This window comes from Mizuhopecten yessoensis, unplaced genomic scaffold (assembly GCF_002113885.1).
Source record: "Mizuhopecten yessoensis strain PY_sf001 unplaced genomic scaffold, ASM211388v2 scaffold6893, whole genome shotgun sequence".
In the NCBI taxonomy this organism is placed as follows: domain Eukaryota; kingdom Metazoa; phylum Mollusca; class Bivalvia; order Pectinida; family Pectinidae; genus Mizuhopecten; species Mizuhopecten yessoensis.
In genome coordinates, this window is record NW_018406777.1 from 882,290 (window position 1) to 910,138 (window position 27,849).

Here is a 27,849-nt window from a genome sequence, read left to right on the forward strand (position 1 = left end):
GCCTTGTTGTTCCCAGCAAGTCGCCATTACGGCTGTCGCCATTTATGCGAAGTACTTGTGAATTCGGAATTTTTTCTCAATATATGGCCGAATTGAGGTTTAAGGGTTGAGGTTTTATGTTCAATTTTATTTCAAGAACATGGAGTGACAATGAATCACCCAAATCCATCAGGCAACGGCTGTTCTCTGGAGGATTGTTACGCCAACATATTTGCATTGGTAAGATCACATTTAAATACAGATGAACTTATCATCTTCGGCTTTACATCGATTGTTTTCCGATGCGATGAAGCAAGAATTGATAATGATTGATATACGATCTTATAGATCACCTCATTAAGTAATACACTGTCTGTTTTATTGTTCACCATTTTGAAACGGCACTGTTTAAATTGACGACATAACACCTGCTTAGTGAAAATAGTTGATTGTTCACGATCGGTATTGACTTTTTGTATGTAACAGTAATCACAGTGTAATGTGACGACAATCCCATTGCTGTCATTCATAAAAGACACTTCCGGTTAATGTTTTCTAATAAATCAGAAGTTATGTAACGGGTTTTGTAAATGTGTTCCACATTGTTTACAGACGGATATTTGTGGGATAAAATGGAGGAAACTGACAGCGAAAGCTGATTATGGCCCAAACACCGTTGATCATTTGGAGGACCCCGTTCTCGAGTCGTATTCCAGATGCATTCAGGCCGATATTCTGTGTGTTTGGAGAAGGGTTCAGAGGTATTCAGACCAACCACAGAGGGTTATAGATCAGCTGTCCCACCATAAGGAGTTGTGGATATTTTGGTACGGCGATGAACCGTCTGTCCTTGGTAACCTCTTGTCTCCCTATTTGGATGGTAAGTATCGTTTCCAATATTAAAGTCGTTTTAAAAAAATTCGTTGAAGTATCTTATATTGTAAGTAATATGTTGAATTAATTTATGTAGCAACTGTATTAAAACCGATTTTAATTTTAGCTCAATTCTGTCTTTAATATAATATTACAATGAATTATAATATGAAAATAAGATACATACATGTACAAATAACCAGTGAAATCAGTTTTCTATTAACAACTTGCACAACACATTTTTTATTGCCATACATAAAATAGAATTCAAGCGTCTTTAATAAAAAAAAATGGGGAAAAATGGTAAAAAAATAATGTCTCCCCATTTAGGGCTATTTAAAAAAAAAATGTATATTGTTACCACTTATAACCTTTTATTTATTTAAAGGAAGGAAATGGTTCGTCATATTCACCTAAATGTTAATCTTTTGTACATTATTTTTACAACAGAGACTGAACATGGATCGTGGGATAAAGACAAAGATAAAGATAAGGACAATTCCTTGTCTTATGAGTGCCGTACCTTACTCTTCAAAGCTCTTCACAACCTCATCGAAAAGTGAGTATGTGTGCACTTTTAACATTGACCGAAGGTACTCCAAGTTAGGATCAGTTTCTGATTCGCCCATCTTGGCTAGCGAAGATGCTGTTTGGCCATGCAGGGCATATTCTGGAGACTTTTGGGGGCCGATAACCGGATCGGCCCCATTCGTAATTGAAACTATTTCATAGGTATGCCAAATGCCCAGGAATAAATCTTTTTGAAGTAAATGTAACACTGATTTTACAAAACAAACAATTTTTAGGGAAGAAAATCATGCTTATTACGTGTAATTTTACCTGTACACTTTGTAAGATAGGTTAAGATGCTCTCACTCAGTTGAGGTTCAACAATATTTAGCATAAATTTTGCAAGCTTTTTGATAAAAAGAGGAGGGGGCTCTCCCCATGGGCAATGGACTAAAATTTAACTTAAAAACGTCTAACCTGAGAATTCTATGCTTTTATTTGCAGATGTCTCTTAAGTAAAGGTTTTGCCAGACTAGGGAGATGGTTTGTGCAACCCTTCGACTCAACTCAAACCCACACAGAAAGAGGGTAAGACAGATAATATTGGTACCTGCACATACTGCTGGGGGTTTTGGCAGTTGTGCATTGTATGTTTTTGCAAGTGATCATCTTTGACCAATATAATTTGTGTATTTTAAAGGGGGGAAATGTTAAGCATCACGTGGACAGGTTTCAGACAGGAGAATTTATATTATTTCTTATTATCAGAATCTCAAAATTAGTTCGAGTGGTGATTTGCATTTAAAATAAAACCCCTCTCTTACTTGCTATTTTCTAATATGACATGTTTTCTTTTGATTTTCAGAACTCATCTGTCCTTTAGTTTCAACTTTTTTCTTCATGGAGAAAGCTCTGTTTGTGGCAGTATTGATGTTAAACAACACCCACCGGTATGGAATCTAACTCCACAGCATTTGACATTAGCCCAAGAAAATCAGGCCAATTTCCAAGGTAAATACTTTTAACATACTATATGACAGGGTAGTAACAAGTTAGCTTGAGACTGCTAAGCTTGTTGTTATTATTACCCATGTCTGACCATGTGACTTCCGCTGACAATGATAGAATGGTACACATTTAAAAAATAAATCCTATGTTGATAATGAAAAAGTTGCTTGAGGTGGGGGTGGGGGGGAATTGATAACATGGCAAAGCGTCTTATGCAACCTTTCTCAGTTTCTCTGTGAACAATATTTAATAGTATCATACTTCTAAGTATGTTTTGTTAAATATAAAAATGTGATGCATTAAAAATAGAGAAAACAATGTGATGTATTTAAAAAGACAATGTGGTTGCTTTTCACAAACTTGCTTGCTATTGTTAGTCTTACGCAAGTGGATATCTTGAAATCTGACTCATTTACTAAACACTTGTAAGCCTATTATATCTAGCTATTGTAGTGTCTTTCATCAAAGATAATTCACAAGTTTGGTTTGATATTTTCAAGCCCATTATAACATTGCACTAAAATAGATAAGGGTTTATTTTGTTATCATAATCTGTTGGCATCTATAATCAGTGCTCCAGATAACTTTTGAACATGTGGGGTTTTTTACCCCTTCCTCTCCAAAGTGGAGGGGTGAAAACTTAAATTTTGAAAGATGAAGTGCTTTAAAAGCAACGTTACCTGAAAATGTTGAAAGACGTTGAATCATTTGTATGTGTTAAACTTTTAATATAGGGTTAAGAATGACTCAAATTCATATTTTTGTGTTGTCTAGACATGTGGTATTTTATTTCCATTTCACTGTGAACACAATCACAGTGAAATGGAAATAAAATGACACATATCTATTTAAAATGGGGTCGGAAAATATCATAATAGGGTGTGGATGGAAAAACCATTACCCGTGGCTGACGTCACGGTCCAGACTGTTGGTCAAACGGATGGCCAAACCTTGTCGAACTTGAAATGTTCGTCGTGNCAAGGACAATTTACTACGCAGTGAAAGAGATGAGACCAAGTGACAAATAGCGATTGTTTTAAAAGCGCCATGATTCAATTCTCGCTCATATAAGCGTTTGTAACAGGAGTACTATGCAAGCGTCTCAGTGACTCACTTGTAAGCGAATTATAATTTGCTAAATTTGTCCCGGAGACTGACGCAATGTTCCGGATTTTGCTTGCGTGAATTAAGCAAGTTCAATTTTTTCTTTTGCGTAATTTGTGAATTATCGTGTGTGAATACGCATTCACGCAAGCTTTCTGGAGCACTGTATAATATTGTTTTGTTGAAAGATAGAGTATTTATATTATCCCAGTTAATTGCCCTTTATCAATAGTACTTTTTCTTTAAAATTGTAATTATTTGTTCATTATATGGATGTTAATAACCTGTATCTTCTTTACAGTTATTCTAGCACCGTATGGATTGAATGGCACCCTGACTGGAAACTCGTACAGAGAGACTGACCAATCGGCCCACAAAATTCTGGAGGAATGGGGTCGATTTTATCCCCTCAACGCTGATGATCTGAAAGATGACGTGTGTCGCCCACCTCCTCTGGTGGAAGTGGTTGTTGGTGAGTAGTCTGATGTTACCTGTAAGCAATATATTGTAGATTACAACTTACCATTGAAAGGTAATCTTCTAATGTCCCGTTTATGATATAATATCATATATACCTGCTTGTGATATATATATATATATATATATAAAAACTGGTGCTTGTTTAGTCTCTATCTTATTATTTGTCTGAACTCAATCTTTTGAACTATAATGATTCTAAATTATGAATTGTTTCGAGTCTCAAAAAGTTGTATTTTCTTAAAAGGATGTTTTGTTAAATTTGCACAAAACCAATTGAACTGAAAAAAGCTTGATCAAATTTTGAACAGGAATAAAATACGAGACACTTTTTATTTGGGTCATATTTCAGGATTTCAAGGTTAAGATTAAGGTCACCATTACTATTTTAAGAAATTTGTCAACCAATTCAGTAACAACAATCTAGCAGCGTCATAATGAAACTTTATACACATGAGTATTTATTGGGGGGGGGGGGGATCACTCACAAAAAGCAAGCTTTGGGGGAAGTACAGTAGAAACTATTCGAGGGGAACATCCCCAAAGTCACGTTAAAAAATTACTGCAAGGTTAAGGTCAGTTATTAATAAAAGAATTTGTCAACCAAATTATTATCATACTTCAAGTTACTTCATTTTTTAATTTTGATCAAACATACAAAGGGCCAGTATGAAAAAGAATAGTGTGCCAGATCAAGACTACCATTAATGCTACTTAACAAAAATTACTGAACAGACAGTCGTCTGGCACTAATTTGCATGGAAATAGGGGCTTTGTTACCGTACAGTCATTTTCTAGTTTGACATATATTTTCCAAATTGTAATAATAAAAACAATGTATAAAAACTTCAAACTGACAAGCTTTCGATTCTTGTTCTTTTCTAATATAAAGAAACACAATCCTGAATGTTACTATCCTTTTGTTTCCAGCTGGAGTTCGAATGAAGTACCCATCATGTTATGTGTTCTTATGTGACTCTGAAGAATCTCCAGCTCGTGTGCAGCCCCACTCTGTTTCCTCCACTTCTCGTGGTCAATCAGGTGGCCAAATGACACCTCCAACCTCGCCAGAAAATCTGGTGGGGGGTGAAACTGGCATCAAAATACTACCTTCACTTCACTACTCTGGAAACCCAAGCGAACTCAACACAGACATAGTGGCTAATACTGCAAATGCATTCAGTATCCAGATACGCAACAGAGTCGGTCAGGATAACTGTGTCACCTCGGGCATTGTCAAAAGGTACATAAAAGACCTGGTTTGATTAAGAAAATAGTTCAATTTTGTGATTAATTTAAGTTATATAATTCAAAAGCCTCACTTAATATTGAAATATAATTTGTCTACTTCCATTATTTGTGTTTGTAGAATTTTCAGACCGTATTATATATATTTGCCAAACATTTTTTTCAGATGATCAAGTTATTGTATTTCAATTATCTGGCACAGTGCCTGTAAGCATATGGTATGGTGCAGCATCTATAGATCAATTGTTCATCAGTTTTTTTCTTTAAAAACTAACTGAAAACTGAAAGTATCTTGGTCCTAATATTTTAACACCAATTTTTTTTCTTCAGATCAGCGGAGACCTACAACGATAGCAATGCTGCAGGAGTATGGGAATTCAATGATCCCACAGCTAAATCAAACTGCAACTGTCTGAGGTAAATTTCATCCTTAATACTTAAAGCTGACTTTGTTTGGCTGTTTCTAGATTTTAAAGATCTGTGCTTTTGCATTTGTTGAGTGAAGTGTACAGAACGTTTTGTAACTGATTGGTAGTTATCATGCATCATTTAAAAATATGAAACATTTTTATTGATTTCTTCATTACAGACACCGAGCAAACAAAACAAAGCAGACTCTGGCAAGTCATGGAAAAGGCCCTAATGCTACAGGTGTCAAACACCAGAAGGGTGAGAATCCGGAGAAGCTGGAGCGGCAGCAATCCCGAGTAAATCGAAGTCTAGCCTCCTTTCACAGAAGAGCTCCACTGACTGACGATTTGCTTCAGTTTGACATGATGGGGATGATGCCTCAAGTTCAGCCGCCTCCTCCTCCTCCTAATGCCAATTTCAACTCCACGGCAAGTGCCAATGGGTTGCCCCAGCTAAATGAAGGAGTAGGGGTGGAGTCTCCTTCACCTGCAGCCCCTTCCCCACTGGATGAGCCTCATAGCCAGACTGTAGTCAACCCCAGTGTGGACCCCACCATGCCCAAACTTAGCCCCCACCCTCCAGCTGAAGAATCGGCTGAAAAGGAAGTGGGTCCAGCAGTTGGGAAGCCTGCTGCAGAGACTGTTATCAATGGAGGAGTGGACAATACTGCCAAACCAGCAGAAAATGCCTCCTCAGTCTCCCACAAGACTCTGACAGACAGTGTATTCTCACCTAACTCATGGCCTACAAGCCAAGGAGACGTTGTTAAAAATTCTAATGTGAACAGCTGGATTTCTTTCGGGCAACGACAGATTGATTCTTTGAATCTGAAAAGGCCAATATTACCTTCAAAGGATTGCGAGCAAGATGAACTAGTCACAAATGCTTTATACAGCTTTGAACAAGTCAATGTTTGGTGAGTGAAAAATATTCTATTTCTAAAATATCGATAATAAAACATCAAAGTAATACAATTTCTATACTGTTAAGCAGGAAATTTCCTGACAGTTTAATTTTCACCTTTTTCGTTTACCTTTTTTGTCCGTAATAAAGGCCAAATTATCATTGCATCGAACATCAGTAAATAATATATAATATGCATAGTAATTAAATGCGAAGGGAGAAATTAACACTTGTCGAATATGGATTATTCTGGCGAAGGGCGAAAGTTTTGACTGGGTGGAAATTTCTGGTATACACTACAGTATATAGCGTATTATACTATAGGCTCAAGAACACTATTGGGTTTTGATTTTGAATTTGAAGTTCCATGTTCACTCTATATTTTGAATATTATGTTTCAGGAATAACTTTCCTGTAAAGAAGGCCAAAGTTGAGAGTCTGTTTCTGGCCGGTCTGAATGGGTCACAAGTTCCGCACGATCCCCGACAGAATAGTATGCCTAGCCCAGCCCAGAAAAACCACAAGCCCTCAACACCCCAGCCCTCAGCCCCAGACATATATGAGTTCTCGGATGAAGCCTCCATCAACCCATCACCAATCTCGAGAAGAAGCTTTAGAAGCAGTCGTGATGATCGTGGATCATTTAAATTGGTAGGTTTTTTAAAACGTTAGTTCCGTCACCGGCACTTAATGCGTATAAATAATGAAAGGTGTTCTTGAATGTTATGTCTGTTGCAGAATTAATGCGAGGAATTGGTGGACTTTTTTCAGAGGCCCTACCACTAATCAAATATTTACACTTATTTAATGTAAAGAATGTTTGGCAGATCTGCATTTAACCTTGCCACTGCTAATTACATATTTATCTAAATAAAGCGCCTCCCTTATCCTCCACATATTATGGAATTAACCCTAACTGTTAGAAAGGATGGTTTGTAAGGACTATGATACTAAAATGTTAACATCAGTAATTGATTTGTTAACAAGTTTAATATATATCGATTTGTAATGTAAATATAGAATTCTAGTGGCATGTTTGTGTTATAAGGGAGACTTCATTATTCATTGTGTGAACTAACTATATGTTGCACTCTTGTGAAATTTCTCAAGCGTTTCCATTATTATTGTTACTGTATACGTAACTGTCATGTTGTCTGGACCAAATTGTCCACTGTTCAGACAATGTCAAGTGCTTGACAAAAAACCCAAGACTGCACAACTACAGGGATGTGAACTTTCTGCCAGGTGTACTAGCCTGGATGCAGATTTTGTAAAATTCTCACTACTAGCCCAACTTTATTCTCATAATAAAAATATAGTGAATTTTCACGAGCCCTGACATTGAATATATGGCCTCTGGCCATAGCTAGTGCAATATATGAACACCCCTGAAAATTCATGTCAGTAACCCTGATTGATATAAGGTCACAGCAAGAGGTCAATAGTCTGCTGAACATTATCTGATGAAACTTCATACATGTACTATATGTGTGTTTTGACAGTTGGTGTGCCATACCACACATGTTTGACCTTAGCTGTTAGTGGGACGTTATACAAAATTAAACCAAACCCACACATATCAATAATCAATATCACCAATCATTGTCACAGCTAGGGGTCAGATCACTTCAGTTATTTATATAAATTTGTAACCTCAGAATGGCAAAACATACAGATAAATATATACATATATATAAGTTGGCTAATATTTACCTTTTTATGTACACATAAATGGGAAGTAACTCAAACAAGCAAACTCATTAAAACAAGGACAGTCCATAGACAAAATGGGGATAAAGAAATGAACACTTTTAATTTTTGCTTGCCTTCATTTGAAAGGAAAATACTTGTACGTGATGTACCTAAACATGTCCCTTTCCATGAAAGACATTAACTATTTCAGAGTGCTTAATTTTTCTGGTCATGTGTCAGAATAATTTCCCAATCACTGCATTTATCAAGTCATGGTAACTGGTCCTCTGATGTGGCTGAAAAAACCAACAAGTGTGTTTTACTATCTTTTGTTTGTTTGTTATATAACTTAAGATTACTGATCAAACTTTTTGACCGTGTTGTTCAGTAGATAATGCAGGGGAATTACACAAATTTCCAGTTCACTGTTGGAAGTGCATTTTATGAGTATTCCTGAAAACAAAACAAGAACAAAAATCCAATAACTGTTGGAGGCCCAGTTAACTATGGAGTCCATATTAAAGCTAATATTTTTGTAAAAACAAATTTGACCTTTCTCACTGTTTTACCAATCAAGACACAGTGAAAATCCTCCGAAGTCTTTAATAACCTTAGACTCATCAGAACATCATGGTTTTGGTATAGCTTGTCCAACCTATTGGGGTGTGATAGAGGATCAAAGTGCAATTGCACTTCCCACATAATATTGATAAAAAAAATGGTAAAATAAGAAATGTATCATAATAATGCTTAACTAATAACTTGGTTTGAAATGTTAGATAATTTGCACTGAATTTCCTAGAAGCTATTGATTAGTTTGTTGTAATGTAATTGATAATTGATAAACACTTGATTGACCTGGTTGTGTTTGTAGGAGGATGACAAGGACCCTAGCAGACACAACAGTGATTCTTTTATGTTTCCAGAAAGGGCATCTCATGGAGGAGGTAAGATTTAACATATTTTTGCCCCTAGTCTTTATTCTGTTGCCACACAAGAAAAAATGTTTTTTCCATTTATTGCTATTTAGATGAAATAGTACTTTTGGTGTTGTAAAATTAGAAAGTTTTGTATTAAGCCCCATCTTATGTATGTTATCATTGGCGGAACATTTATCTTGGTCTGGGGCTTCTACTCCACTCCTACTGTGTTAGGAGATCATCTGGAGAGAGAAAAAGAAAGTCATGGCAATGATATAAATTGTACAATGTCATTTGGTTCATGCTAATTATGTCAAGGGCAGTGTGAAATTTACAGATTATGAGAAACCAGCATTGAAACTAACAATTTGATTCATTATTTAACAAGGGTAATAATTTAAGAGAATATAAGCTCAACACATTATTGTAAGAAAGGTATCCCAACTACCGTATACTATAACATGGATCAGGGTTCCACAAATTCACACTTTCGTGTTGCAGAGTCTGTTGGCTCCCCACCTGAGACCCCCAATCCTGTTCCAACACCTAGCCTGATACACGAATATGATCTCCGGCCAACTCAGAGTGATCTGGATCACATATTTGATGACTCTGATAACGATGATCCTGTAAGTATGAGTTTATAGGGGATTAGTGACATAGCAGATAACTATGATGCTGTGAGTGGGTGTTTGTGGGGAACTGGTGACTGGTTCAACAATTTATATAATAGACTAAGACATTAAATGATGCTTAATAACATCACTGCTGTTTGAAAATTTTGATAGTTTTGGTCAATTAATATTCTATAAGTGGGGTTATTATGGGAGTAATGATGATGAGAATTGATTTCACTAGCAAAAGAAAAATATTTTTTAGAGAAATAAAAGGGGGAAAATAGATTTCTTTGGAGATCAGTTTTTCAGACTTTTACACACACACACACACACACACACACAAAACTCAGGATTTATTCCCATTTAATATTAGAATCGTTAGATAACTCAGGGTTTTGTTGCATAGAACAGCCAATCATTTTGTTGTCCAATATATTCGAGTAATTTAACAACAGAAAATAGTGTTTCTGAACTTTGACTGAAATATGTATCCCTAGGAAATGGATTATCAAAAAAGGTACTGATTTTCCATAAATTGATTACCTTATACCACATATAACAAAATTTGGGGCTTTGACACTATGCCTTAGTAAAACTCGAACTATATTCTGAAAGACATTTCATAGTGCAAGATATTTAGGGCAGAATTAGTATTTAGTCTATCTAGATTAGATCAGTATCATTTATGCTGCTTTATTTTCAGTTTACTAGTCCAATCGTAGTTACAGAAAAGGCTATTGAGGAAAAGAAATTCCCACCATCCCATGCTAGTGTTGTGATAAGTGATGGTTCAATAGGTAAGTTTGATGTCCTGTGACAGTTGAAAAAGTTGCATTAAACACTTCAATTGGCAAATTTAACTTAGAGACCAGCTGACATCTGTAGATGGCCGCAATTTTGATACTTTTTCATACCCATGTAGCTATCCCAAAAAAAATTTGTCATATAAGATTTTCTAAAGGAAAAAATGTTAACAGGTAAAAAATCACATTTTTCTTGAAGCATGACACAGTAGTTAAAATACTGCTCTTTGGGTTCCTTTTTAAATAAATATCTGTTGAAATTTAGAACCTGATAATTAATAGACACTACGTATAATAGACTATGGAAGTCTAATGGCCTTGTTTGCTAAACTTGACAAAGTTATAGTTTCATTACCTACGCCTCTGAATATTACTGAAAAATATGTTTCAATCTTATAACAATGTGTAAAGTTTATTACCTTGTAGTATTATCCTATTTAATCATTTCATATATGTAACATCCAAAAATAAAGACAAATGTGCTAGATATTGCTGTGATCATTTGTAAAAGCCTGTTTGAATGTTGCAGCTGCTTCAGAGTTGATGAGGATGTATCCCACACCACCGTCTAACCCTGAATCATGTCACGACACAGCCATGGAAGTGTCCTGTGTTGAAATAAAGCCAGTAATCAAATCTGAGATCTTCCAATGCATCAGTAACCCAGTGGAAGACTTTTCCAAGGTAATAATTGTAATATATCTTACTTTGTAAATTTGTATTCCCACTACTACAGAGCAGTGTCCACATTCCAGTGTCCATCCCTAATATTGTGTTGGAATTATAACTGGAGCATTCTCCAGAAATGAAAAGATTTCTATGAATATTGGTGGAAATACTTATTACCAGGGTACCTTGCTGAATTTTAATTTTGGGTACTGAAATCTGATTGGCAAACAGAATGATATTTTAAAAGGAATTTTAAGCTTTTAATCAACTTGCTGAAAATACATTCTACCATGTAATCTACACTGTACCATACTTAGTTGGGTGTTTGGCATTATGCATGTATATTTAATGAGGATGCTCTCATCTGATTGGTTAATGATTAGGGCTTTTCCATAATAAGGATGTCAGTTACTTTTGTAATCTCTACATAGTAACTTTGTTTAAGCTGTGATTTTCAAAATACATATAGCACAAATAATTGGTGACAGCTTGTGAACGGCTCACCCGTTATTGAACAATGGCCATAGCAAAAGTTGATCATCTAAAAAAAGCCTCCTATATTGAGTTAAAAAGCTAATATATGCTGTTTTCCATGCACTTTTGTAGGATTGGTCTTATGTGTACAAACAGCCTACTGCGGCCCGGTTTGACATGTCCAGTAAATACTCGCCAGTGGAGCTTCCTAGTGCTAATGGTCAGTTGTCTCCTATCCAACAACCACCCGACTACAAAGCATCATGGCAGTTTCAGATGCCTATCATGGAAAAACCCAACCCAACAAGGTAAATGAGACTTAAACCGGTTGGATGTGGGAGTTGTGTATTCATACCAGAAAACTTATCTTGACATTTCAGCTTCTCTTATAACTTCAAATAAAATTAAATTTTGAAAATAAATTTACTGGCATGTATAAAAATAATACTTGTTGTAATTAACGATGGTTGTATTAAATTTAAATTTATATCAATATTCTCAGCTGAACACATTTGTAATACTGGAAATTTTATAATTATGAAAGAAGTGTTCAAAACTTGTTCAGCTCACTGACATTTCTTCTAGATATATGATATTCAGAAACACGGTGAATCTGTTGACTCATTTTTGCATTTGAATGTTTTGCAGTTATATTAATGTGCCGTCCATAGAGAACATCCCCAGTCTGTCATCACGTATGCCCTCGAGTGCTGTGGCGGCGTCACCAGCCCCGTTCCAGAACAGCGTTGGCCAGCAGCGCACTCCTATGTCATATGAGCTTCAGTCTCCAGCATCTAATGCCTCCTCATATCTTAACAAGACACTCAACTCAATAGACAATTCAGGCACGAACAATCAGATGCCAGAGGTACACAGTCTCATTGTTAACATAACATTGTCCGACTCGAGGCTCAACTTATTCCGTGATTATAACTTTGATAGCTGCAATATTTGTGTGTGTCAGATGAGCATTAAGGGTGTGGATGTGGGACTGTACATGCCCGACCCTAGTGGTGCTCCCCCTGAGCCCCCAGAACAGTGCTCTTGTGGGTTCAGTGCTGTTGTGAATCGTCGGGTTGGACACAATGCTGGTCTATTCTATGAGGACGAGGTAGAGATTACAGGCATACGTGACGACCGATATGACCAGCGGAAACCAAGTTTGTTATCATTGGAGTACCAACAAAAAGACAGTCAAAAGTCTGATGATTTTAGTCAACAGGAAATGGAGTTACTCTTGGGACAGTTCACAATGCCCTACTCCTCATTCGCCGCCACAGAGCACATGTTCAAACTCTGGCTCTCTAACTCTTCTCATTACACAGGGTCAATCTTCGATATGCTGCAGCTACAGGGTAAGTACTATTTGGAAATGATGGGCATGTATCCTGAAATATTAGGGATTGGTTTGCACTATCAAATATCCCTATAAACAGTGAATAGATATATATATTTTGAGTGAAGGGGACTACATTTTGTTTAAACGGTGGGTCAGGGTGCAGGGCCCAATAGGGGAAACAGAGCAAATTCTTCAAAATCCTCCTTTTCCCGTAGGAATAACAGGACTTTGTCCAATTGCATATAAATATAACCCCTGACTAACCATGTAATGCATGTACACTACCAGCAACATCTGGTTATTTCAACTTAAATTTTGCTAACATTTCCCTCTGGGCCTGTTGTTTTAACCTTTGACCTTGTGATGACTCACTTACAGCGTAAAGACACAAATAACATGTACATGTGAAGCAGGGATACCTGAAATCTCCTCAAGATATCTGAAACATTTTCAAAATTTACAACGTTGATGGACTTTTTTCACTAATGGCAAATATTTGATCGTTGCTGAAGACTGCTTGAATAAAAAATAAATATACAACATTTGCTATAGCGCCCTATCTAGCTAGCATAAGCCACTCTAAAGCGCTTTACAGTACATAGATATACAATTTTATACAGTCAATATGATGAGCATATATATTAATCAAAATAATATTGAGGAATTCGCAGGAACTGCCTTATCAGGCGCTAACTACTAGTCCTATGCCACCTGGCTAATATCTCCTTATGTGTGTGTGCTGGAAATGTATTGCTTAGCCCATGTGTTCCCATAAGATTTCATCAAAATATCTTGAAAATGTGTCTATTAAATTCAGCTGTCAGATTCAATATTTGCCCTTTTGTTAATGATACTGGATGTTGAACAATAAAAAATTGACAAAAACATGCTATTTGACTCCTAACTGATCATGAAGCTGCAGAAAAACTGTGTTCTTTGCCATATCCAGCAAAAGTTATATTATGACCAGAAGTATACTAAAACTGCAAAGAATTTACACAAATCCTAACACATCGCATTACAGATTTAAAAGCTATTTCATTCCAGGGTTTCTTTTTATTGTGTTGCATGTTTTGAAATGGCACATGTGTTTGTTAAGTACTCTGCACATATATATTATATGTTTAACATGAAGTTGTCCATCAAAGTAGGCAAATGCCATGGCAAGCTAAACCAGAACTCTAAATCTGTCGCATACACCATACTGTGTAACTCATGTGTTTGACAATGTGTGTTCATCCTCTTTAAGACATTGGATGTAGTGGTCAGTTTGATATATTGTCAGCTGCCAATACAATTGTATACAATTAAGAACAAATAAATGTTATGATATTATTGACCCTGTATGTGCTCACACTGTCACTGCTTTCAGTAAAACTGGAAACGTTGACATCACTGAATTATTCCAGCAACATCATTTCAAAAGAGACTTTGATGAAACTTATTGTTCAAGTATAACTTGAACCAATTTCCATTTGACAGGCGGTCATTATTACTATTGAATATCATCCTCATGACTCTAGTAGTGACTTTATTTTCTTCAGAATTTTTGTCAAACTTCAGATATATAATATATATATGTACTAGTATAATGAGCTTGAGTATGTCTTATAAGTACAAGACCATATTTCCGAGAGTCAAGGTCAATGACGTCACTGTTACTATTTAAAGAAAATCTTTATAATTGCACAATTGCAATTTCTGAAAGATTCTAACATCGGTCTTGCATGAGAAAACCTTGAGCCAGTCCGTGCTGCTTCAATGTGCCTTGAGGTCAAGGTCACTCTTTGTATTCTGTTGGAAATCTATTTCATTTTGAACTAGCACATTTTTTTTTTTGAGAAGATTGCAATAAAACTTCACATACTTGTCAAATACAAGAATGCTTAAAAGGTTTAAGGTATACAATTGTACATCTATTTAGCTAACTGATGCAAACAAAGGGGTTAATATTGGTTTCTATGCCTTGTCAAAGTTTGTTAAAAAAAAATGTAGCAAACTGTTATGTCTGCTTATTTTTAAAATTAAATTAAATGCATGTTAATGGTGATGATATAATCAAATGAATCAGAAATGAAGTCCTGTATATAAATATACATGTATATATATGTGTAAACAGTTCAGTGACTGTTAATATATTAGTTATATGGTAATTGAAGTCAATTTATGAAGATCTGGATCATCCCAATATTTATTACAAGGCTGGCCAATTTATTGCAGATAAATCTCGTCCCAAAATAATTGACACGAAAAATGTTGGCTGTACAATTGATAATATAATTATATACCAAATCAATACCTGTGTTGACTCTGGCTGAATTCTTTATGTCACGAAAAAGAATAGTTACATTGATCTAAAGATAAATTGTATTGATACATGTTTGAGTTTATTTGGTGTGACAGAATATATAACATGAATCATGATAATGAATGACACTACAGTTAATTATGTAAATCAAGATTTATGGCATTGTTGGAACATGAGTAGTAATTAATGCTATGATGTCAACTATATATGGTGACATAAAGGATAATTCACATGTATTTAATTACTTATGAATGAAATTACCATTGATTTGTATTTCACAAAAATTTAAAAAAAAAAAATCACTTGAGGCTAACCTAGATAGCTTCCTGAGCAGACAGCAAATTTTGGAAGATTTTTTTTTTTAATCATTTGAGAATTGATTTATTTTAACAAACTTAAATACTTATAGTGATTAATACCCATGATTGAGATAATTGTGATAAATAAATGTATACATATTTTCATTAGTATTATTTTTATCCAAGTTAAAAATTCTGGATGCATATTATATGCATGTTTGTTTCTCCTAGTCAAGTCCACACCATACAGCTGGCTGATGATGATCAGTTACTCCTCCATGACGCCACCTAACTGGTGTAGTGGGGGATCACTTTGCATGTGCTAATCATAAAATCAATGCCATTAAACCCAGCTCTTGAATGCATGTAAATCGGGCCAATATGCTAATATTGCTCTGACTTGAATACAAAAAGACAGCTATGGACTGATTTGATGATGTTGCTGGCAGATAAACCGGTAGATGGAAATGGAGTAAAATATATTGCTTGTCCAATTTGTTGCATCCCTCACTATAGTTTGTGGGAGGAATCTGATAGTGATGGCAGTGAATTAAGCCCAAGTGCAGAAAAGCATGACATGATGTAAAGTTCATGAATGTCAGACTAGCTAGCTTCCTCTTGGGATGAGTCGTTGCACTGAAATGATACGTGCTCCAAACATTACGAAAATACGTTTTATTTTTGGGCACATTTTCAGTACAGAAATAGGTTCAAATTTAAGGAAGGGATATTAAATAGCCTACTAGATGGTTCAAGCTTTAAACATTAATTTGATTAAACAAACCAAACAAATGTAAATAGACACTGGAGGTGGAATTTGAAGGAGCAGATATGGAAGAAATAAGTTCCATTATCAAGTAAAATTGAATTTGATACTGGTACAATTTTATTTCTTAATCTATATTTAATTTCATAAGATTTGACTTTTGTGTTGTATAGATGGAAATGAGGTGTCATATCAGGCGCTGGACCAGGGACGTCAGGCCATGGAACACTGTCCTCCTTGTAAGTTGGATGACCCACATATGAGGAAGAGCTGCCTTCACAAGTGGCAGTTTCTGCAAGGTGCTGGTAGGATTCCACAGAATTCACAGGACAGTGTGCGTCTCTTAAAGACCCTCCAACCCATGCTGCAAGATGCCATACAGAACAGTCGTGTGACAAGGTTGTGGGAACATACATATAAACTCTCTGGTCCCCTAACGTGGAAAGAGTTTCACCAGCTGGCTGGCAGAGGTATGGTTCACTCAGGACTGCTAAAAGTTACTGTTATTAAATCCTTTGTATATTTTTTATTGGCCTATAAAATCAAGCGTGTATGATCAATTCATTTCAAACTTGTCTGCCATGACCTTTGAAAAGACATGTGAAAAATACTTGCAAAGCAGTAATATTACATACTGAATACCTGGGTTGACCACAGAAATTTTCATATACGAAATCAAGAGATAAAACTTTTTGTATCTTGTAACTGCGCACCTTTCCACAACACATATACTGTATTTTAAAAGAGAAGAGATATCAGATAACTTTATATGAGTATACAAGTATCGTTATTACTTTCACGATATTTGTGGAGTAGATATATATCGATATAGTTGGATGGATATTATTAGGGCCCCGGATCGGAGATATGGATATATTTTGTTTCCTTGTGATTCTTTTTGAAGTCCAAATGTCAAACATCAAGCTTAAGCTAAGCTATATTGGCAGATTGCTTCTTGATGATTATGGGGGATATATTGCCACAAGACGGGGCCCTTACTGACCTGTCAGGGTTCTAGTTATGCTTACAGTTCACTGTAGAAAGATTTTTATATATAGTGCCTTACCAACATGACATAATGGTTTGTTATTTATTGTTTGTATTATAGGTGCAGATGAGAATTCAGCTCCTCAGCCAATCCCGTCATTCCTTGTTGGTTACGACAAAGACTGGCTCTCTGTCTCACCACATGCTTTGCACTTTTGGGTAAGTAGCAGTGAAGTCAGATCATATATATATATAAGGTGAATTGTGTAGTATATACACATTACACATTTCCAACTTATCATGCTTGACTAAAATAAAATTATTTCTTTTTGGGGGAGGAGGGTATTAGTATTAAGTATTAAGTATTATCTTAAGTGAAATTCCTTTGATTTTGAGGTTTGGTCTTTGATACAACAGATACAGTCCAGACCATATAACAAATTATGCTTTCAGATAAGCAGTAGATAAATTGCAGGAAATGAAATTTTAAAAAAATACAATCAAAAAGAAAATATAATCTTCTTCAAAATGTTCAGGTTAGGCTTTTAATAATTTGAATCTCAATGTGGCAATATTGAAATTGACATCCTATGTTGTGTTACAGGATAAGCAGTTCCTGGAGCCATATGGTAAACCTCGTGATATAGCATATGTGGTCTTGTCCCCTGAAAATGACTATATTGTCAATTCTGTGAAGCTGTTCTTCAAAGAGCTTAGCACAGTGTATGGTATGTCAAAGATGGGAAGACACTGCCCAGCTTCGAAGGTTCTCCGCGACGGCATCATGAGGGTTGGCAGGAAGGCAGCAGAAACTGTAGTCAACGAATCGGTAGATGAATGGTTCCAACAGATAGGTAAGAATAAGTCAAGGCTTCTAATTTGCAGTTAAGGTAAAAGTTACTTAATATATATGTTACTCAATATTTACTACATGTATAACTTGCTGCATGGGCTGCTTATTAATTAAAGACAAATCGATGTTTCCCAAATTGCTGATGGCTTTGAAGTTAGATGATCATATAAACAGTTTCACTGACAATAATGTTATTGGGGGGGGGGGACTTTTAACATCCAGTATATGATCACTGTACTGCCGTTGTTGCCATATATATTGAAATGTCTTGAGCTTGAGCTTAATTTTCAACTTTTCTTTTTACAGGAGATTCACCTGTAGCTGAAAAATTGAGACTCTACGCAAAAGTTTGCTTACATCGTTTATGTAAGTAAACATGAATTTTACATTATTTTCATGAGTATTACTCGGTGTCGGCTAAATCTCATTACTAGAGTAATAGAATGTGTTATCCCTGTGTGATGTAGACAAAAAAATCATCTTGAGGGTATTGTAGTCCATATCAAGTAAGATAGGATATTTTTCCACATAATAATGTTTGAAATGACTCCACATTAAATTTCTTAATATAACATGAATCCTATGCAAGATCAGCACATATCCCCACTGTGATGTTGATATTTTTCACAAATAAGCCAAACAACAAAATCTTTAAAATGTTACTTGAGTACGGTTGGTTATTTTAAATGAAAGTCTTTTATCACAGTAACATAAAGCATTGTAAAATTTTATCAGAATCCAATCCCAGGATATTATGCCAGCCTAAGAGATTGTTTAAAAAATGAGACACTACTGTTATTGTTCATTTAGCTGAAATAATTTAACTATATTACAGATGATATTAGTGAAAAACTAGAAATGTAGTTTACTTCACATTGTTCGTATTAGCTGAAATTAATATGTTCAAAATTTTACTACTATTTTTCCACGATGTCAAAACATTTTTTTTTTTGACGTGTCCAATGTCGTTTAATAAATGTATGTACTTAAAACTGAACTTATATCAAAGTCGAATGATGACATTTATTACTTTTAGCACCATATCTATCACAAAATATGGACATGAAGTCGTTATTTGAACCCACGACGACACACCGACCAGGCTACAAAGCGCCAGACCCATCAGCAGCACCCACCGCTACTCCCACCCCATCTGTTCCCACCCCACAGCCAGATCATTCTACATTCAATGTACCCACATCACAAGCCAATTCCACAGAGGACAAAGGTTTGTTATTTTGATCAAAAAATTTGATGGGGGAGCAACAAGTTGACTACTGATACAAAAATTGTTATCTTCTGATGTTTATAATTGTTTGATAGTACGCGTATCTGCATTCATTTGAACATCTAAAGTGGGAAAAGGAAATAAAATGTTGGATAAATGTCGAATGTTTCTATCTAAAAAGAAAAAAAACTGTTATTGCTGAAACGTTTCCTTTTATTGTAGGTCACTCTGACATAACATGTTTGCATTAGTAAAATCTGTATTAATTCATTTGTAATTGTTTGTACATTTCAACTTTGCTTATTCAGAAAATTCCACCCTTGAGAATGGGGAACCACAAAAGGATATGAGTTTTGATAGACAAGACGATGAAGACGAGAACACTAACTGCCCAGCACTGGTCATCTACATTGTCAATCCCTTCACCTATGGCCATGAGTGGGACAGTAGTCTGGACAGGCTTGTACACACAGGGCTCCTTAAGTGTTACCAGGCCCTTGTCAAAACACTACCTCCTCAGCTACAGCAGAACATCAATCTACAGGTACTCCTATCATAACAAATATTCTCTCAACCTCCCGTTTTATTCATATTCTTGCCAGCCTTTGCTGCACCATTTTGAGCCATACCAAGGTACCAAAGGTCATAAACATTCGGAAGGTATGCTGTAAGATTCTGTAAAAAAAAAAATTAAAAAAATCCAAATGTACTTTACATTGAAACTTGTGCTAACCTTGGGAGAAATCATTGTATCTTAGCCCCAGTTGTCTGTTTTCATATTTGCTAATGAGACGTGTTTATTTTAATTGCTCAGCAAATTCTTAATGGCCATTTGAAGTTTAATCCAAATGCTCAAAAAAGATTAAAAAAAATCCTATTCAGCAAATATGATGAAAGTATTGATAATGCTTCAACAAAAAAAGATTGCTGCATTGTGATGGACGTGTGAATGAGTTTTGACTCCCTTTGCAGATGGTTCCCTTGAAGACAATCCTAGAGAACACTGAAAAGGGCAGTAACACACAGCTGTTGAAGTCCATGTCATTCTCCGTGTTCAATATGTGTAGCTGGAACTTGGTACACACGGTCATGGGCAGGTCCCTCACCGGGTTTGGTCCTGCTTCTGTTGCCGAGCGCCTTCTCAAGAAAAAGGAGGTATGTGTGTAGTCTGCAAACATTGTGCAATCTGTTATCAGCATAAAGGCTTATGTGACAGTTTAATATCGTGAATAAAAAGTTTTCCAATGAAGATACTATGTATTGACAAAGTAGGTTGGTTAAAACCAGTACGGCAATAAGGATTCTCTCCCTTTACCAATTGATATTCACTGTTTACTGGCACATTGAAAGTGAACAGATATGCCGACACAATATTAAAAGTACAAGAAACAAAGGACCAAATTTTATGTTCAGTAGTTCATATTCTTATAATAGAGAAAAAGTCCAATTTAAAAGTTGTTTAAAAAAAGGTTTACCCTAAAAGGCAACAAAAATTGTGTTTCAAATTTTACAAATGATAATATAGTATTTAAACTGAATAAGATTTAAAAAAATCATAAAACAACAAGTCGTCCTGTATCAAAATGGTACTAGGTCTTCCATTTACGGAAAACAGTATGAATATAGGAATTTTTGAAATAATTTGCAGGTTGAGAAGAGCCGTCTGTACAGCCCTCCATTTATCCTGGCTCCAACAAAAGACAAGCAAGCCATACTAGCTGAGTCTTGTGGGGAGAAGATTGAGAAGAGTAATGTCCTGTTCTGTGTGTATTGTCTGTCAGAGGACCAGCGCTGGCTGCTGGGTGTCTGTACTGATGAATGTGGTGAACTCATGGAGACCTGTACAATCAACATTGAAATACCAAATAGGTATGTCTTAATCATTTTTGTCTCGCCACCACAAAGGAGGGGAAGCGAGACCTAGGTATGCTTTTCGGCCGAGGGCATCACCTTTAAGTTTTTACGTTTAAATCAGTTTCACTGAAAAAATAAGTGCTAGACCAACCAAACTTGGACCATAGATGCATCTTAGGTAGTACATCTCAACCCATGCATCAAATGCTAAATGCGGCCTTCCTTTCATGGTCCATTGACTTTGTCAGCATCTCCATCAACATTAAGTTTTTGTGTTTAAGTTAGTTTCATTTTAAATGTTGTCTTCATTGAATTTATTTCACCGATATGTGCATTAATTGTCAAAGTGAGGCACAGACGAGATTGTCAAAGTGAGGCACAGGCGAGATTGTCAAAGTGAGGCACAGAGGAGACATATCGATCTAAATGGCTTGTTTTAATTGATTTTCTACATCTACAGAATTCTTTTTTAGGAAGTTTAATATCCTCGCAACAACAGCCAGGGTAATTTAAGGACAGGCTATATAAATCAATTGTAGATTGTATAAATCTAGCAGTATATTCTGTGACTCCAAATAAGAAAATTAGCAAAAAGGTTAGTCGAGAAAGTCATTGATTCTTAACAACAATGAATACGTCTTCATAAAATAATTCCTCTTTTGCCTGCTAAAATTTGCTATGAAGTTTAATAATGCCTCACATATTTTTATTTTTATTTTTTGGTGTAACATGCAACAACATTTATTGTGACATAGGAAACAATGTGACTGTAATTTATTTTTTATAGAAATCGGCGTAGAAAAGCATCTGCGAGGAAGATAGGTCTGAAGAAATACTGGGACTTCATACTAGGGGTTGTATCGGCTATAGCTAGCCCTTGTCGCCTGGTTATAAGTCGATTTGGGCGAATTGGGCACGGAGAGATGAAAGGTGAGGGTATTGATTGATATTTCGTATTAAAGGCATGTCGGCCAGAATACCTTATATATGATCAGATGAGAAACGTTTTTGTTTAACTGAAAGACATTAGGTGCCTATATTATATTCAAAGAAAAAGGACAATACAAAGGATTGCATAATTACCAAACTAATAATGCTTAAGGAAATTAATCATGCTCAGGAAAAAGAATTCAGTTAGATATAAAATTAACATTCAACATTAGTTAATAAAAGATCACAATAGACAAATTTAAAAAAAATGCAGTTCCCTGCTGAAATTATATTTGTCAGCCATATGTTTACAATTCGCTTGACCTGCTCCTTAATACTACCTGGTCTGTTTTTTTAGGTTGGTCCGGCCTGCTGAGCAAGAAAAACATCATGAGGGTTAGCAAACAGGTGAGGGAGTCTTGTGTGCAGTGTTCCCTCCTCAGTGGTGCAGATGTTCCTGGTGTTCTCAGCGCCTGTCTCGTCTCCCTTGAAGCTCAACCCTCCTTCCATATCATGGCAGACGCTGTCAAGCTGGAGGAGAAGATGTCTTCCAAATGTCCTCTACAGACACCGCGGGACACATCTGTTACTCACATACTTGTCTTCCCAACCTCAGCCAAAGCTCAGGTACAGATTTTCTTCAGAACCGAGATTTTTCTCAAATAGTTTTCGATTAAAAAAATCATTACTTTTGCTTAAGAACTCCAAAATTATTTGGAGTTTGAAGTTTTCTTTTGTGTAGATAACAAAAAGCATCAGCCAACACAAAGTATGTTTATGTAACTAAAGCTCTTACTCTCAAATAACTCTTTGACTTAATTATAGGACTATTATTTTGAACTAAAAGAAGTTTTCTGAAGCTGTGGTCCCAAATTTTAGGAAACAATAATTCCTGAAATGATTTCTTCATTGACAACATTACTCAAAATTTTCCAGTTATTGATGAAAAAAGTAAATATATGAAACAATAGTTTACGATATAGAAATGAAGGTGTGCACAGTGACTTGTAAGGCAACTTTTGATACCAGTTGTGTTTATGTTTTCTAGGCCAATTCCAGTGCAAGTGAGCCCGCCGGTGGTATGGACATAGTCAACCACAACCTAATGGAGGATAACATCCTGGAGTGTTTAGAAACTGACTTTAATGACGACACTGATGCAGACTTGTCTTTTCTCAACCTCTTTGAGTCATTGAAAAGTGACCCCCTCCCCAACATACCTGGTGGATCTCCAACTGGCATGGATACCGGTCACCATCCCTCCATCGGCCACGACCACTCATCTGTACGTGCTGACTAAACTCGACCTTACATAGTTTTGTTGTATTAAATGGCTTGGAATGCAAGAACTTGCAAAGATTGAGCATACACTGATGAATACAACTTCTGGTTATTTTTTAAGTGATTCGATGCTATAACACCAACGACAATATTATCTGGGTATCTTTAGTAAGAAAAATAACTAAACATGTCTTTACTGAGTGGTGTTCTAGATATGAATGTGTGGGGGTTTTTTTGGGGGGGGGAATATATATTTTTGGGTACAGTGGAACATTTGATTAATGATGTACAATTCTTAAAAGAAGAAGAAAAAAAGATACAAAACAACCCAAATTTGCATGTGGAAAGTTCCAACTGAAAGCTGCATTGCATGGATATTTTACAGAAATAATTTTACTGTTGACAGATTGGACAGAGTATGTCTGGGTCAGACCCCCAGGATGAGCCCACAAACCTTCTACAGCAGCCACTGGCTATGGGATACTACCTGTCCACTGCACGTCATGGACCACTCCCACGCTGGTTCTGGTCATCTGCCCCAGAGAATGAAAACCACACCCTCTCTTGCTTCAAGGTATGTTACTGAGCTTTGTGTTACAGTTAGCTCCCCTGTCCTACACCTTGTGTATCATGACATGTCTAAGAATATTCCAAGAAGTTCCATATGGTTTGTTTAAGTACAAATTTGAACTTTATGCTATTGACCACCATATCATTTAGTCATTTGTGTAATGTTTTTCTCAAGTTAAGAATGACTAAATGTTAAAAATGATCGTCTTTGTAAGTAAGCCATAAGCCATATGTATCATCACAATAAAGATTTTTCAATGACTTTGGTTCTGCCAATATTCCTAATATGACAGCCAATCTCAACTTCTTTTACAGGCTGCGCTCCATGTACATAACTCGCAAAAACATGATGATTTCATGCAGTCTACACAGAATAGGAACTCCCATCCATTAGACTCTGGCCTTACTTGTGATGTGCTAAGGTAAGTGTGTGGGGCCATCAAGATTTTCACTGGTCAGATATTGACCCAGTGTTAATTTCACTTTTCTCTTCGGAATTACTGTTTGATTGGTAAGATGGGTTCTAGTACTTGCAATCATCAGAAATTGTGGAAAGTGAAAGTTTAACTCATACGAATGTCTTCTTGTTTTCAGATTGTTGGAAACAAAAACAAAGAAATCTAGAGATATCATATGTACTTTAATTCTTCTATCGCATCAGTTTCAATTTCCAGCCCAATTTTGGAATATGCTGGTACAATAAATTCATAAGGCTTTATCCTTGCTTCCAGGATTTCGTTAGGAAGTGATAAAGAACAGATGATGCTGTGATTGTTTTAATAGTTTTTAATGCATTCCTATTGCTCTGTTTGTAGGTATGTGTTGGAGAACTTTAACTCCTTATCATGGTTAACCTATGATGTGGTGGAGAACGATCGTCAGTCCTGTCTGCCCATACACTTTGTTGTGTTGCTACAGATGTACCATGCATTAAACGCATTTGTGTGATAGCAGAAAACTACCGGGATAGACACACCAGACTTGGCAGGGTAAATAGACAGTGAGCACAGGAAACGAGCTACGTGTGGTGCTACGGGAGAGAGTAAAGGGCTTTGATGCCGTTTCAAGGGTGTGTATTGGCTACAAAGAAAGTATTGAAAAGAATGCCTCTGTCTCAAAAATGTCGTGTTACAGACTGATCAGCTAATAGGAATGCCCTCTGTCTGAAAATGTATGTGATACTTTGAAAACTGTGTGTATATTCGGGAAAGAAATGCAGGAGCTGCAGAAATGGTGCTATATGCATTTTTCTGAGATGGAACTGGTGGAATATAGGACAAGTAGACCTGTGTTCTCTAAAGGTGCGAGTGGTGCTACAGATTGGAATCATTCATAGACTACAAATGGGGATAAAAGGACAGACACAGACACAAGGAATGCCCACAAAGTCGGCATTGAGGACACCAGTGGAGCCCCAAGGCAGGTGTCCTGGACTTAGGTTGTGGTGCTACTACAAAGATATGTCTATGTGATGAGGAACTGTAATACAGGACAGTTATTTAAAGCTATACATAGCTGTGCTATTGTTTGAAAGTATTTGTCATGTTGACAAGTGCAAAATGAAGGGAGGCAAATATTGGATAAGATCTAACGGCAGTATACGAATCTCTGTACAGGATCAGACAGTCTGTTGATCTCGTTTCATATTGATATACACTGTACATGTAAAAGCATTGTGTTTGAGAGAAATGTGTAAAGTGATATATGTGTCAATGTCAGATGTTTTGTGTCATAACACAAGTCAGCGTGATGTATCCCACTAAACAAATCAACCGTCAAAGCATGTTGGCAAAATATTCTAAAATGAATAGAAAACCTCAGGGAGGAAATTATTAGTTAAATTTATTGACTATTTGTTAATATTGTGGACAAGAAACTGGCAAAATAGGTTAATTTATTTGTTAGAGCTTGCTTGTTCTCTTTGACCTAGCAATGTGACATTTTGTTATTCACACGTCATAATGAAATAACCCCAACAATATGCCCCCTCTATTTATTTTCATTACCGAGCAAAGTGGATTTCAGGTTTGTGATAGATAGATGAGATAATTGTCTTTAATATGCCATGTTATTTAAGTGCTAGTGTCACTAAAGTAAATTTCAAGTTAAAAATACAAACTCAGAATAACCGGAAAAAGAAGTATTTTGGGAAACATTTTCTTTCCATGTAAAAATACTGTTTGGAGTGTAGTGTCTACTCTGCAGCATTTCATGATACAAGACCAGAGAGGTTTTTTTTTACCTGCTTAATGTATTTTCTTTATTCCTTTGCAATGGAATTGCCGAGGAATATAGAAACACATCAGTCCATTCATTAGTTTGTTCATTCGTTCAACCTTATCAACACAATAGTGCAAGGGCCATTTATGTAATCTCCATAAGACTTGGTACAAGAGGATAAACAGTAGATAGTCAAGGCATGATTTAATGGGGGAAAGTTGTAACTATTGGTAGACATGATAATGTAGACGGTTCATCCATTCTTGCTCAGACTTGATACAATGATTGGCCAATGGCGAATCCTGTTCAGATAGAATAGGTCAAAGGTGAAGGTCATGGGTGAAATTGATAGCAGGCAAACCTTGTTATTCAAGTGTTAAGATACATTTATATATTTGACTTCAAACAAGATTGACAATTGTTTCAGGGTAATCTGGTCAATATCACTATTTTAGCTCCTTACTAAAAATCTTCTAAAGAATTTCAATATTCACATGTGCAGTAAAAAAAAATACAGATATTATGACATTATCAGAAAATGAAGTTGCTAATATCTTGGTAATGAACACAGAACAGTTGAAAATATGCTAGATTTAAGCTTTCTAACAGTCTTTTGTGCACACAAAGGGATATGTATCATTTGCGATGCATTGTTACAATAAATCAGCTGAAAAAAATATTTGTATTCGCATCTAATGCGTATGTTACCACATTCATTTTGTGATGAACAAGTTATCAATACACTTTTTGTAAGGATATTGATTTGGACCGTCTCAAATTTTTTCAAGATCTAAATGCTCAAAAAGTAGCAAACCATAATAATATTTTGTGCAATCTCGTATCATTACAGTCACCCTGGCACAATACTCTGGCAGTTTGTATTGGGAGAATTGAAGTGTTTTGTATGCCAGTGCTATTCAACCTGACAACTGTGAAATATTTATTTACTATTTTGTATCAATGACTGGATGAAATTATTCTACAATGGACACTTGTTAGTAACTGTTGATATGTTCTCTTGTTTTAGAGTTTTTACATATGAATGTATTTAGTGATTAAAAAGTGCTTAGTAAGGTTTCATGATTTAAATGTGACACAATTTCTTCATTAACTCTTAGTACCGCTGACACCATATGGCATCAATAAAACCAGCTATCTGTCCCCCAAAGCGCCATATCACGTCAATGAAACAGTATGTTTTAATCATTCCTGGGGTTCATGCTAAAACAACATCAGGTACAGGAAAAGTTTAGATTGATTTAATGATTTAAAATATGTGTTTTTGACGATAATTTGAAATTGCTGTCTCGATTCATAGCAATACCATTTGCATGAATTAATGTTGACATGCTATTACTGTATGGTCATTGGTGAAAGTCAATGGTTTGTTATCTGTTGTTTAGGATATTTAGTAAATATAAATTATTGAACATTCCATTAGAATTAAACGGTATCAAACAAAACCATGATCCACATTGATGTACTTACCTACTATACCTTACCTACTTGTATAATGTGTATAAGAC

The 27,849-nt window shown here is 35.8% G+C and overlaps 1 protein-coding gene across 1 annotated transcript; it reads left to right on the plus strand.

Annotated features, from left to right (window-relative positions):
* LOC110452816 (mediator of RNA polymerase II transcription subunit 13-like) lies at positions 1–27,849 on the plus strand. Its single transcript, XM_021501507.1, has 30 exons — positions 1–219; positions 592–859; positions 1,303–1,411; positions 1,867–1,950; positions 2,228–2,373; positions 3,776–3,946; positions 4,882–5,194; positions 5,530–5,616; positions 5,789–6,526; positions 6,915–7,164; positions 9,080–9,152; positions 9,627–9,754; positions 10,446–10,539; positions 11,075–11,229; positions 11,821–11,996; positions 12,337–13,043; positions 16,574–16,870; positions 17,509–17,606; positions 17,992–18,241; positions 18,547–18,606; positions 19,277–19,468; positions 19,777–20,012; positions 20,441–20,623; positions 21,117–21,337; positions 22,110–22,252; positions 22,611–22,879; positions 23,301–23,537; positions 23,940–24,107; positions 24,419–24,525; positions 24,919–27,849. The coding sequence occupies exons 1-30, from the start codon at positions 151–153 to the stop codon at positions 25,049–25,051; spliced, it is 6,162 nt and encodes a 2,053-aa protein (XP_021357182.1). The 5' UTR covers positions 1–150; the 3' UTR covers positions 25,052–27,849.

Coding starts and splice junctions, on each gene's coding strand:
- LOC110452816 (XM_021501507.1), top strand. CDS start 151: ATGAATCACCCAAATCCATCAGGCAACGGCTGTTCTCTGGAGGATTGT. Junction 2,374..3,775: donor AAATCAGGCCAATTTCCAAG/GTAAATACTTTT, acceptor TCTTCTTTACAG/TTATTCTAGCACCGTATGGA. Junction 23,538..23,939: donor TCGGCCACGACCACTCATCT/GTACGTGCTGAC, acceptor TACTGTTGACAG/ATTGGACAGAGTATGTCTGG.